Source organism: Bactrocera neohumeralis, unplaced genomic scaffold (genome assembly GCF_024586455.1).
Source record: "Bactrocera neohumeralis isolate Rockhampton unplaced genomic scaffold, APGP_CSIRO_Bneo_wtdbg2-racon-allhic-juicebox.fasta_v2 cluster09, whole genome shotgun sequence".
NCBI lineage: Eukaryota > Metazoa > Arthropoda > Insecta > Diptera > Tephritidae > Bactrocera > Bactrocera neohumeralis.
This window is the reverse complement of record NW_026089622.1, coordinates 2,032,538-2,046,823: the sequence shown is the minus strand read 5'-3', so window position 1 is coordinate 2,046,823 and position 14,286 is coordinate 2,032,538. Positions and strand designations below refer to the sequence as shown.

Below are 14,286 nucleotides of genomic sequence, written 5' to 3'. Positions count from 1 at the left end.
ATCGTTCTAACTCATAACATGGTTGAGGACATAACCCACATCGAACAACAAAAACAAATCATAAATGACACACATAGACGTGCACACACAAACAAATACGAAACAACCAATTGGTTCCGCACCAACGCCAAACAAAGAAGGCGAATACATACATACACTTACCGTGCGATTCTGTACCGTGATACTGTCTCAAGTCTCTAAATTTGAGATTTTGAGTTAGAGATAATTTTTGAGACTTGAGACGATTTTGCTAAGTGACAGTCACAAAATCTATTACATTTCATTATTCAGAGATGTTTTTAAACTTGAATAAAAATAAATATGTCGATAACAAATATTAAATTTTCTATAACATAGTCAAAAAATATAATTATCAATAAAAGTTAAAATATACATATGTTGACTTTGTTTCATAATATTTACGAAATTTATGGAAAATTGATTTATTTTTAACCTTTTCGTGTTTGAGTTGCTTACAAAATAGAAAATAACTACAATCGATTAATATCTCTGATGATCTCTATTCAGTATATTCAAAATGGCAGACAAGAGTTCTTTTTGGTTTTGTGACCTACTAATTACCAGGTCTCAATTTTGAGTCAATATTTTGAGACTAACGCTAGAGACTGTTTAGTGAATAGTAACTAGTCACAAATTGAGATTTTACCTCAAAATGTCTCAAATAGAGACTAGAGACTGGTTACAGAATCCCGCTATTAGACTTACAGCCCTATTCTCATGCCCTCACAAAAGTCACCAACCTTACTACAGTGATGTTTCTCACTAAAGTGAGGGTTACCTTATTCTGGCGAAAATTCAAAAGCTCAAATGCTCACTATTATCACGAATATCTGTGACGTGTGAAAGCAGCTATCATAATACAAAACATCTGTGTTTGTTTTGTTTTACATCAATATTTGACATTTTTTAAAAAATATTTGAGTGTTATAGATGTTATGTTATAGCATGGAGGAACTATTACATATTTGTATATGCGGCAATTGTTGAGGAGGAGGAATCGGGCGGTAGGAGGAAAGTGTTAAAGGGTTTGCGAGCAAAAGCGATCCTTTTAGTATGCAAGACACAACATTTATTAATACATTTCGATTCCCAAAATCGCTATGTAAATTACTTATAAGTGAATTGGTGCCGCATGATGTACAGAAGTCAAATATACCTTTTGATCTGCGTTTCCTGGCGTGTTTATATTTTTACGGGCATGGCTCTTACCAAAAATGCGTTGGTAATAGTTATATGCTCTCTTTGAGCCAGCCCTCTGTGTCTAGAGCTCTGCACTTTATTTCGAAATTAATTATGGATGTTAAGGGCAGTGAAATTTATTTCCCTTCAAGCGCGCAGGAAGTTTCAGATACAAAGAAGGGGTAAGATAAATAAATAAAAATAAATATAAATAAATAAATAAATACATTTTTTCTTAAAGATTTTACACGAAATTTGGGATCAAGGGCACAATCGCCGCAATCGATTGTACCCATATTGGGATTGTTTCACCCTCAAGCACAGACGCCACTACTCCTCTTTCACTTTTCATGAACCGGAAAGGATTTTACAGCCTTAATGTAGAAGCAGTACGTAATGTTCTATATTATACAAACTATTTACCAATCTTTCTATTAATAAATATGTATATATTTGCATTTTTGGTAGGTTTGTGATCATCGACTTCGGTTCACCGCTGTCAACGCGAGATTTCTCCGGTCTTGCCATGATTCTGGTATTTGGACCACATCCCCAACACGTATGCACCTCACAAATACCTATAAAACGCAAAGTGGTTCGTGGTTGTTAGGTGACCAAGGATATCCATTGGAGCCATGGCTGTTAACGCCAGTCGCTGAAGCACGTAATACCATTGAGAGAGCCTTTGGTGTTTTGAAGTCACGATTCCGGTGCCTCTTAAAACACCGCATTCTTCATTACAGCCCTGAAAAAGCGTCTATGATTATTTACGCGTGTACAATTCTTCACAACATTTTACTGAAGCATGGTGTGGCTGCAGACCTTGGCTTCGAAGAAGTTTTAGAAGAATCACAAGACACCGAAATTGTTTTTGAAAACTCCAATTTTAGGGAGGGCGCTAGAGTAAGAGAACGTTACATCATATCTTTATAATATACATATGTATATATTTCCAGTGGCGTTATGTACTATAAATATATATATAAATATATATATGTACATATACACATATATGTAAGTTACTTACTGTCTCTGTACATTTTACTTCCTTAAGAATGAATAAAAAGACATCTACATATGTTTAAATAATTCATTTTATTTTATTTTATTTATTAAATAATTAATTTAATTTTTTTACATTTTTATTTAATTTTTTTTTATATTTTTACATTTTTATTTAATTTTTTTTATTTTTTTTACATTTTTATTTATTTTTTTTATTTTTTTACATTTTTATTATTGCTTATCTAATTTTTCAGACAATTTTGCCATAACCTCTGACAGCGAGGTTAGTGCTTTTGTCATCTGGGTCAGCACCCCTGTCATCTGCACATTTTGCTCAACAATTTTCCTTTGTAGAGCAATGGCCTCCTCCTCACGCTTTTCCCGATCCTCCATTTTCTTTAGCACTGTCCCAAGCATCTTCGCTGCAGTCAATTTTTCAGGAGGGATGTAAGAAGGAGTTGGCATATGAGCAGATAAGATGGGAGGAGATAAGGAAGAAGATGGAGGTGATGGTGAGGAAGAAAAATGAGGTGATGGCGAGGAAGAAAAATTTAAAGTCAGAGCAGGAAAAGCTGGATCAGGAGATGTGACTGCTGACGAGGATGCTGGAGCAGGCGATGCGACGATGTGACTGCTGGGGAGGGTGCTGGAGCAGGCGATGTGAATGTTGGTGTTGGCGCTGGAGCAGGCGATGTGACTGTATTTAAATACAACGGCAAAACCTGTAAGTATAAAACGGACCAATTATTGCCTCATATATAGTCCGACAAATATTAATTTAAAATATTACCTGGTGACCCAAAGTCGCAACACCCGGCAATCCATCCACCGCTGCTGCTCCAAAAGTTCAAATTGCTTGCTCATCGAATTCGCTCATTCCATTTATCGGAGGGCCTCCACCAGTCGCTTGCGCATGTGCCTTCAGCTGGCGCGCTCGCGATCGCAACTGATGTTTCCAATGCATCAATGACTATGGAAACATATTTTAATAATGTGAAACATACACAAGCATTTATGAACTTACCTCCCTCCACTTGGCTGCCGACCGAGTTGGACCTCTTAAGGCATTTAAATTATCTGCTAGCTCCGACCAAAGTATTTGCAGCCCTTGAGGGTTGGTCGGAGTTAGCTTCCCCCGTTGTAACTCAGGATGCTGCTTGCAAAACATTATGTAATGTTGCAGCTGCTCCTGAGTTATCCTCTCCGTTTTGTACGCCTAGGAATAAAACAGCTGTTTGACAGCTAAAAGCTTTTTACCTCAGGTGGTGACTTTTTTAAGCTTTTTTCTTATGAGGTTTGAGCAAGAATAGCCTCACAAAATATGCCTCACAAGAAATCTCTCAAATTTTTCCTCTCAACTCAGTTGAGAGTTTTTTTTCAGAATAGAGCTGTTATTCTACATGAGCGATAACATATACATTAGCTCAACGGACAAATACTCAAAATTTTGCTACTTTAGACAAATACCTTCAAGGAAAGATACATACAAATACGTTGACGAGATTCTTTCACAAATATACCCAAAAACGCAAAATTTTTAATGACTGATAACGATCTATCGTTTACAAGCATATGTGCACAACAAATTTACAAACGATTAAAAATAACGCACACAAAAACGCCAGCGTTCCATTCTACTACAAACGGACAAGTTGAGCGTACGCACAGTACAATTATTGAAATCGCGAAAGTTTTAGCTGACCAGAATAATTCAGCACCGGAAGACCAAATTTTTGAAGCTGTTCGGCAGTACAACAAAACCATACATTCCGTTATCAACAAGACACCCGAGGACGTGTTTTATAATCAAAGGAGATATCCCGACATCCAAGAACGAATACAACAAAACCAGGAAAGAGTCTTGCGTCATTATAATCGCAATCGAAAGCAGCTGAACTATAATCCAGGTGACGTAATATTTTCCAAGACGCACAGGCGAAATAAGAACGTAAGAGAATACGCGAAGCAAGTTGTAAAACAAGATAACGAAAAGACTGTAACGACTAATAAAGGACGGATTATACATAAGGATAACATAAGAGTAAAGGCGTGTACGGAATAATTTTCTTTTCAATTTCCCCTTTCGCATTATGCGACAATATAATACATTTAAGTAACAAAAAATATGTTCCCGTAGAAACTGACCCCGTATACGTATATAATAATAGTTCCTTCCTATATCATATTTCAAATTTATCAAAAATACATGCGCTCTATGAAGACATAATGAGATCTTCTTATAATTTAGAAAAACAATCCGAAACAAAAATATTAATTAATAAAATAGAAACATAAAAAATCAACTTATGCCAAATATCTATAGGCCCAAAAGGTCTCTTCACTTTCTTGGTTCTGTACTTAAATTTATAACTGGTACACCAGATCATGACGACCTTATCGAAATAAAAACTTCGATTAATATGCTAATAGAAAATAATGACAAACAAAAGAGCATTAATTCGCAGTTTGAAAGAATTCTTGAAACACTCGATCCTAAAGCAATAAAGGAGAATTTAATAATAGGAGAAATTTATAACGAATTACAAACAATAACTAATACTATTAATAAAAAAAAATATAAAAATGTTTACTCTGCCACACTCAATCTGAATGATGTGCATAAATTAATAAACCATGAGTAGTTGGATCTTCCACTAATTAATATATTGGAATATTCTGATCCATAAGATATAATTACAATATACAAATACCCTATCCTTGAAACTAAATATAGCTTATTTAATGAATATCCTTTTGCATATAAGCATGGTAAAATTAATTTAGACCCTAAGATCGCAAAGTGTAAGGATTATCAAAGAATATCTAAAAGTAGAAATTATATGGGTAACTTTATTTGTAAATCAGAACCCGCTGACAATTGTACAATAAAAATATTAGAAGACAAAACAGCCCAATGCGAAACAACCCATGAAAATAATGCTCCACTTCCCATCCTAGAGAATGGATACATTTTGACAGATTACCAACATACTTGGAACAACATTTACTTATATATCAAGCCCTAAATTGGTACACTACAACTCAGAGAAATAATACACAATCAACACAACGAAAAACTTGAAGTACTCCGTATTCTTTCTTCAAACTCAATCTACAAATTCAGCAATATCCAAACACTCTCAACATTTTTGATACCTATTGAAGAAAATCCAGTACATTTTACGTTCTTCATCATAATGGGATTCCTTACTTTAGTAGTCACCACTTACGGTATGGTACACCTCTACCGATATCACGTAAATAGAAGAATGTTTCACAGACAAACGCAAATTGACGAATTATACGAAGTCGAAATGAATCGTCTTCAACAACAACAATTTGTAGTGTGGCGACTTATGCATCACATTTATTATAATTACTGATTATTTATTAAGATAACTCAAAAGACTTCTTCACTTGTTGGCGTCTATACAAGAAGTGACGCTTCTTAAAACTAAAAGCTTAGAATTCAGTTGAAACTGTAAATTTCCAAGAAGAATATAAAGAGAATGAAATAATAGAATAACTGACAAACAGTGCTGCCAGATGTGGTACGACTTGTCTGAGTGCCCACAGTAGCAGCATAGCGAGGACGCTCCGTTTTTAAGAAGGAGCGGAGTTAGCGACGTGAAGATAACCTAAGTAAATTTCACACTTAAGCGCTGAACACATAGAGAGCGACAGACTTCACGACTACACGACTGCAGGCCGACAGTTGTCGTTCTCGCTAACTTCAATATCCTCCTATTTTTGCCAACGACAGTAGGACCACAGTAGAGTTGACAGTAGAATGGAAGATAGAAAGAGGAGGTAGAGTGGTGATGCCACTAATATGTAAAATGTAAAATTATTCACAGCTCTAACAAACTTGATGTTATTTTACAAATAAGAGCATAAAATAGCTATATTATAGCTCTATTATATCATTTTTAATAACAATTGATAACTTAAAGCAAAAATATTTACCTATGTACTTATTTTTTTATTAGTATGGCCGCAACGAAATTGTGTACATACAAAATGGACAACTGCATTGTTTTGTGTACATGCCGGCCATTGTGTTGTTGTTGCTACTCAAAATGTACATGTACTAAGATGAACAACGACATTTTCAGTTCACTGTCGTGCTGCTGCAGTCGTTCGCAGTCATTGTGTTCACCACTTTAACATAAACAAACAATAAAATTCCTGCATAAGTCCGCGATTACATGAAGCAACTTTTGTTGCTAATTCTCGGGCGATTCTCTTTTGCTGTCGCCCATTACCTTCACACGAGCAACTTGTGTTGTGCAACTCTGTTGGAGTTTTTTTCTCATTCCCTTTCACTTTACTTTAACCCATTGTCGTTTCTTTTTCCTTATAGCTATTTGGGCCACTCTATCACATATATTAATCAGCTCTGTCAATTAAGAAATACATTTTATTTATTAAAACAAAGATATATCACCCTTTTTACTATCGTCTGAATCAATTTGTATGGCTTCCTCCATACATTTCACAATATCTTTAATTAATTCGATTTTTTCGTCATACTCCAATTTCTAAAATATGTATATAATATTATGTATATTTGTATACATATTTGCAAATTACTTACCAAAAGATGAAATTAAATTTTTTAAATATATTCAAAATATTAATTTCAAAAAAAGATACGCAAATGCAACTATGTACTACGAAAGAAAGAACACGAATGCCGAAAAACGTCGCAGCGAACTGTTACGAATAAGAACACAAAGCGAGTTGCTGAACACTGGAAACTCGGTGCGATTCTCGTCTCCTCGTCGCCCCCTCGCCTATAAACCAAGAGTTGCCGCAACAAAAGTTGCTTCGTGTAATAGCGCTCTTACAAACACAACAGACAGAATTCCATAACGAAAAACTGATAAGCATAACAAAACTATCTTTGTTCTTGCAAGATAAGAGATATCGAATTACAACAAAGAAGTTGCATGCAGATAACAGCAGCCGCATTCCATAAGTATAAATAGCACTAAGATTATAAAATGTAGTCAGTAAGAAATTATGAATAAAAAAGGCAACACGAAAATAAGTGTACTGCCCAAATAAATATAATTTCTGTTACTAGCGACAAACAACAGTTTGTTAACTCGCGCACATGTGTGTAGGGTATGGCGTTGGGTGCGCACAAAATCTTATTTCTCTCGTGTCGCTGAACAGTAAAGATCGCGGACAATAGCAAGTGTTAAGGGGAGAGCCTGCTTTCGAGGCTTCAAAAAATCCATTTTTTTGAGGATTTTTTTGGGAGGGTAAGAAATAATTGATTCAAGCGAAATTTCTAGACTTTATAAATATATATTTGAACATCTTTCACAAATTTTTTGGATACGAAATCTTTGATATTCTGCCTTTGGAAAGCAATTGCCCAAAGCATCACGCAAGTGCATTTTTCAGACGGCGGACAGGATGCAGGTAGCAATTTCTATTGGATCTAGTTAAACTAAGAAAATTCCAAAAAAAAGTGTAAAATTTTACAATTTTTTAAAAAATTGAATAAATAGTGGCTTTTGACCAAAAAACTTTACTTTATGTTGTTTTAAAATATATTAAAACTTTACTTTTCTTAATTTTTTTTAGTTTGAATAGAAGACAACTTTATGCGAATAATAATAAACTTTGCCCTAATTCCATACGACGTTTACTTTTTTTTCTATCCTGCCCGCCAATTAAGAATAATCGCAAAAATGAAAAACCGAAAAATCGCTTTAAAGTTTTCGCTTTTTGCCCAAGCGCTCAATCATAAACTTATGTGTTAGACGCTCGGTCACTATTTCCCTTCTAGCTTCGACAATATTTCGAATTCCAATCTATAACTTTGGGGAAATATTGTTAGATAATTTTTGAAGAGACTTAAAGAAAAAAGAAAAAAATCTATTGTTTGAAGCCTCTAAAGCAGGCTCCCCCGTAATAAAGATTTCGTATCAAAATTTATTGATCTTATAGAAAATTAATTGGCAATTTGGCAAACGAAAAGTGATAAATATAAAAATAAAATTGAGAGAAATAAAAGTTGGAATAACTTATTAAGGGGGTATTCTGGTCTAGAAGCATGAATTTCAGGTAATTTTTGAAGTGTCGTAAAAAAAGGCAATTAATATTTTTACCATCCATTTTTTTATTAGTTATTTGCTAATTTTAAAAGAGTACAGAAAAAAATTAAAAACTAAAAAAAGTAAAAAAAATTCAAAAATTATGAGTTGACGATGTGGGGGGTCTCTAAAAATTTCCACGTGACCATACCCATGATTTCAACCCTCCTAGTTATCTGAAACCAAAAAAAAAAATTATTAATCTAGAATAATGTCGCAATGGCCGGAACTGCGGAAATGTGGGAAAAAAATTTTTTCACAAAATGGCGACTGCCTGAAAAAAAGTTTTTTTGGATCACTTTTTCTGACTATTTCAAATTTTTTAAAAATAATAAAAACAAGAATTTGGGGATGGGGCTAGTTCCAACCGTAGACAAGCCTATAAAGAAGACTCTATATAAATTTCAAGTAAATCGGTCCAGTAGAACCTGAGAAATCGTGGGTATCGGGAGAAAGTCAGTTTTGAGAAAAACGCGTTTAAAGTTTGGCGTAAAGTCTTTTGTTCGATTAGTTCCGGCCGAACCAGTTTGGATGCCGGGTCAGAAAAATGCCTATATCTCCGAAAATAGTTTGAATTTTGAAAAATCCTTTTGTACACATATTCTTGAATAGTTAAACTATGAAAATATAAAAAAAAATTCGATTCTTTTTAAATTTCTAGACCAGAATACCCCCTTAACGAAATACAAAGAAATCGATAAAAGTGCTACATTAGAAGTAAATTCGAAGAAATGTTCCGCTTGCCTGCCGCACGTGTTCACTGTGTGAAGAACGAACGCAAAATGGATTTGTGTGTCGTGTATGGGCGAAACGAACTCACATAGATCGATCGCACATTTGTGTCGTGTATGGGCCCTATTAAGAACAAGCATGTATTCACAGATACATTTATGTATATGAGACACGTATGCAACGGAAATATCTCTGCAGTTCGGCTGGTTTCAAGCAATTACCAGTTCGCTAAACCTACTAACGATTACTATGCTGTAAACACAAAATACACACGTTCTTATTAACTCAGTTATTTAGACATCTGCACGACTACACGACAGTACTGTCACTCTCGCTAAATTAAAAATATTTCTAATTTTGCCGAGAACAGTAGAGAGGAGTTGTGACGCCAATAATATGTAAATGTTTTTTCAAAGCGCTAACAAATCTGACGATATTTTACAAAGATAAGTATAAAATAGCTCTGTTACATCCTTCATTTTAACAATTCATACTTTAAAACGAATAAATTTACTTATTTGCTTACTTTTTGCATAAAAGTTTTACTTTTAACAAAATATTAAAATTCCAAAAATTTCATTGAAGTGAAAGGTATTAGTATGGCAACAACGATATTGTGTACATACAAAATGGACTGCTGCGTTGTTTTGTGTACATGCTGGACATTGTGTTGTGTACATCAACTGTTTAATATGTCGCTACTGTCTTACAAATGTTCATTTAGCAGGCTTATCGCGTCGCCCTCTACTTATGTGTTCGCCACATGACTGGTAATTAGTAATTTCGCTAATGATTTGGAATACCAGGAGGCGTTCCTCGAAAAATAAATTAGCAAAACCCATCCGTAAAGCGGCCTTTACACGGTCATTCAAGTTTGCAAGCATGTGCGACGTGATGAGAAGAATGAGCGTGTAAACATAATAAATTCGTGTTCGTCATACATGTGCGATGGTTTATAAAAATTTTTAAAAACATGATGTTGTTATGAACATGTTTTATGGTGTAAACGCTTGCATCATGCACGCAGTATATATTTTCAGTTGTAAGCAAACATCGAAGCGTAATGGCGTCACGGATAAACGAAGAACTGTGGAAGGACTTCTTTGAAATTTATCGAAGCTATCCAGAAGTATGGAAAGTGAAAAGCGAGAAGTACAAAAACAAAATAAAGAAGAATGCTGCTTATGAAGCACTTTTAAAAAAATATAAGGAGATAGATCCAAAAGCAAATTTGGAAAGTTTAAAATACAAAATAAACTCACTTCGCGGATGTTATCGACGTAAATTAAAAAAAATTAAGCGAAGTGAGAAGTCTGGAGCAGGAATTGATGAAATATATATACCATCTTTGTGGTACTTTCATGACCTAGCATTTTTGGAAGAGCAAGAAACACAGATGACTGGCATGTCATCAATAGAAAATGAGGAAAATGGGGACACGACTGTGGAAGACGTAAGTAAAACGAACAGGACATTTTTATTTATTTATGCATATACTTATTTTTATTTATAAAACGAAATGCAAAATTACGTTGATCCGACACCATTAAAGTATTCACAAAATGAGTTTCGAATTTTCTTGGCGTTGGTAGTACTCTTCCGACTTGTGGTTTTTTCTATTTGCATCAAAGCAGGTACCGACTTTTCACCTACATCATTTATCATTCGAAGATAATATTCACAGCTTTTTGTGCTTAAGAAGTTGTGTAAATAGCAAATTGCTAAAACAATTTTCGTTGCCTTTTCGGGAGATAAATGTATTGTAGTCAGCAATATTCTGAATCTGGAAGATATAATTCCAAACGCGTTTTCTACAACTCTTCTTGCCCGTGACAGACGATAGTTATATATTGTTGTTGATGCTGGGTTAGACCACTTTGACTATAGGGTTTCATAAAATGTTCGCTTAGTGCAAAAGCGTCGTCTGCTACAAAAACATACGGCAGCTCTTTTTCAAAACCAGACGGTTTTGTTGGGGAAGGTATTTTCAACTTTCCGTCATCAAGCATAGTCGAAAATATAGTATTTCCGAAAACACCACCATCGGAAACTCTTCCGTTTGCTCCAGGTTCCACCATTAAAAATTGATATTTTGCATTGACTATGGCCATCAAAACAATACTGTAAGTCTTCTTATAGTTGAAATAGTATGATCCAGAATGCGGTGGTTTCGTAATGTTTACATGTTTTCCATCGATAGCGCCAAGGCAATTCGGGAAATTCCACAGTTCATAAAATTCAGAAGCTATCGTTTTCCATTCTTCTTCACTTTTCGGCAACTGGAAAGACAATAGTTTTTATTTTTATTTATTCTTTTCAGATTGCACCTTGCGCCAAAAAAGACAAAGGAGAATTTGGTAAAAAAGAAAAACAACAGTTGCTTATTAAAGCAGTCAAAGCTTTAGAAGATTCGACGCGACGCAATGACGATGCAAGTACCTTCAGTTCGACTTGGGAAGTCCTCTTCAGGAAACTTGACTTTAATCAACAATTATTTGCCAATAAAACCATTATGGAGGTGTTGTAACAAGGAGCTTTGGGTCGGTTGAACGAAAATTCCCATCAGATGTTCAACGTACCTAACACAAGATGCTCATCAACACCTTTTTCTTATAGTGACAACTCGTCAACATGTTTTGATTCAACAACATTGCAAAGTCGTCCGCAATACTTAATTTCTCCCCCGCTTCTGAGTCCATCGCAAATTATATCTACTCCTCAACCGCAAGTTCAGCACATCAGACTTCATAGAACAGTTCAGCCACAGCAATATCAAAAAATTTCCAGCATCAACATACAACCACAGGAAACCATAAATACTCAACAATACGGAAACAACACGGAATATCAGACATTTACGGACTTGTTGAACGACTCTGACTATTCATAAGCAAACTTTTCTTTTTCTTTTTATTTTTGTTATTTTTATTGATTTAAAGAAATATTTCATTTTTGTTTTGTTTAATATATATACATATGTATACTTACTGAAATAAAATCTTTAAGAACTTTAATCAACGCTTCACATGTCTCAATAATTATGTTGCTTAAACTTGCAGTTGAAATATACGACTGGAATTTCAAACTTTCTTTTCTTAGCTCTCTCCAGTTGCCAAATACCTCAATGTTACAGAGAGACGTTCATCAGGCGAAATTGCGTCTCGCATAATAGTATTTTGTTTTTCTATATAAGGTGTTACTTTTTCCAAAAGTTCCCTATATACAGAAGGATCCATTCGGAGAAAATTTTTGTAGTCCGCCGGGCTGGACAGTTCAAGTTCCTTTAACAAACTTATATGTGAAAAAACTGGTCTTCTTGATCGCCATTCCTTTACCCAAGTTTTTCTCTGTCTTTTTTGCTTTTTTTGTTTCACTTCGCCTTCTTCTAAAATATCAATTACAAGTGCTGCAACTAATGCACGTGCCATGTTGCTTCGTTCACAAATAATAGAGGGATAAAGTATGATTGCATGTTTGACCGTTTAAACGAAAACCAGTTTTTTTTGCATCATACCATGTCTTCATACAAAAATGACCGTGTAAAGGCCGCTTAACAAAGAAGCTGTACTAACAACGAAGACAATACGAATAACGACATACTTAGATAACGGACGCCTGTCGTCAATTGAACTAAGCATGCTTATTTTTAATGGAAATTATACTTTTGTCTCTTTTCTGGTACAATTTTTTTTCAAAAAAATTTGACGTGTCAATTCACTTTGATCCGTTGCGTGAATTTTGATAATAATAAATATATAATATGGTGAAAAAGTGAGTTATAGTAAAAAAGTCTAATAAAAGTGTAAACTAGTTTAATAATTATTATTTAAATAATAATTTAGAAAGCAATATGGATGGTCCGATATAACGAAAATTCATGTAAATGCGAAGGTAAGGAAGATTTAAAGGCTTTCTTTGAAGGTATAAGCTACTAACAAGAATATTCCTCTTTTCATTTATATATACTTATGTATTTTTTATTCCTAAAACTGAGGAAAGAAAAATAAGTAAAATTTCTGCACTGTACCAAGTGCTCCTAGAAGAAATAGCACAGCAGAAAGTGTTAATACAGCAGCTTCTGAGGAAACGCACCATCGGCAATAGTCCATGAATTTCCAATTAAAAGTTAGGAAGATTTAGGCCGATTAATGAAGACATAGAAGTTACCCACAGTCAGTTAGGTAGAATGTAGTGATCAGCGATATTACAATTTTTCAATATCCATGATTTCAGTCAAATTTGTTTTCTATTTTTAATTTGTGTGATTTACATATGAAAAACCTTGTACTCTATATTTATTTTTTAAACTAATCACATAGGCTTTCAAATTTGGGTTTAACAATCAATAAAATTAAAATTATAATTAAACTAGAGGATCCGTTTTCGCTTTACTGTGGCCGACACATGCATTATTAGTTAGATTATAACTATTAGTTAATAAGATAAAGCATTTTTGTGAAGCAACTTGTGTTAGTTTATAAAAAAACTGAATCATAAGGTATTTCGTGTGTTAATAAAGCATTACTTTTTGGGGGAAAATACTGTTGAATTTGGGCTCTGCACCAAGGAAATCAACCGGTGAAAAGAGATTTGCTAAGTTGGAAAGAGGCGAAATGAGCACCGAGGATAATGACGCCCTAAAGAGGTGAAATGTTAGTTCAAAGTGGGTGCGTCGCAAGTTCTTAATCTAACAAAAACAACGAATTGTTGATTCTGAGGAGCGTTTGAGTTGTCTTTAATCGAAAAAAAAAACTGAATATTTGCGTCGGTGTGTGACAATAGAAACATGGTCTTATCATTCCACACTGCACATAATGTCAGGGTTTTCAAGCGTGGAAAGACGAGAGTCGGCTCGCAAGGTTATGACATCAGTCTTTTGGGATGCACGTGCATAATATTCATCGACTGATTACTAAGCCAGTTATAATCCATTGCACTGCGTATTTGGTTGCAGATCTATTCTACTATTTTAAATATTTATCAATTGTATAATATTTGAGGAAGGATCAGTTTGAAATTGTATGGATATCTTCTTTGTTTCCGTGTAAATATTCGTCGCTAGAGAGCTCTGATAATAAACGCGTCCGATCGTAGCTAACTTCGAAGATCTATAAGGAGAGCCCCGGTCGGCCGATCCGCAATTTTTAAATCTCTAATATCTTCGAAAATATTAATTTAAAACATATGCTGTAAAGGGCCGCATAGATCTACATATATTAAATCAACAATCTATATAAGG

General features: G+C 34.4%; 1 protein-coding gene and 1 long non-coding RNA gene across 3 annotated transcripts; one reads left to right on the top strand and one right to left on the bottom strand.

Annotated features, from left to right (window-relative positions):
* Positions 1–2,447: 2,447 nt before the first annotated feature.
* Positions 2,448–4,434, bottom strand: LOC126764020 (uncharacterized). Its single transcript, XR_007667781.1, has 3 exons — positions 3,230–4,434; positions 2,996–3,175; positions 2,448–2,927 (listed from the first exon to the last, which is right to left on the bottom strand). It is a non-coding gene; the product is annotated as an uncharacterized LOC126764020 (long non-coding RNA).
* A 5,552-nt stretch (positions 4,435–9,986) lies between these two features.
* LOC126763948 (uncharacterized) lies at positions 9,987–11,931 on the top strand. 2 transcript variants are annotated; one of them, XM_050481723.1, is made up of 2 exons: positions 9,987–10,500; positions 11,368–11,931. In XM_050481723.1, exons 1-2 carry the CDS (start codon positions 10,111–10,113, stop codon positions 11,572–11,574), a joined length of 597 nt encoding a protein of 198 aa, XP_050337680.1. In that variant the 5' UTR covers positions 9,987–10,110; the 3' UTR covers positions 11,575–11,931. The 2 variants fall into 2 exon arrangements, 1 of the variants encoding a protein (XP_050337680.1); XR_007667703.1 differs by lacking the exon at positions 9,987–10,500 and adding an exon at positions 10,915–11,170.
* Positions 11,932–14,286: the final 2,355 nt, after the last annotated feature.

Bases quoted from the DNA above. Each gene is read 5' to 3' on its own strand.
- LOC126763948 (XM_050481723.1), top strand. From the start codon at position 10,111: ATGGCGTCACGGATAAACGAAGAACTGTGGAAGGACTTCTTTGAAATT. The intron at 10,501-11,367 runs GTAAGTAAAACG...TATTCTTTTCAG, and splicing joins GGGACACGACTGTGGAAGAC to ATTGCACCTTGCGCCAAAAA.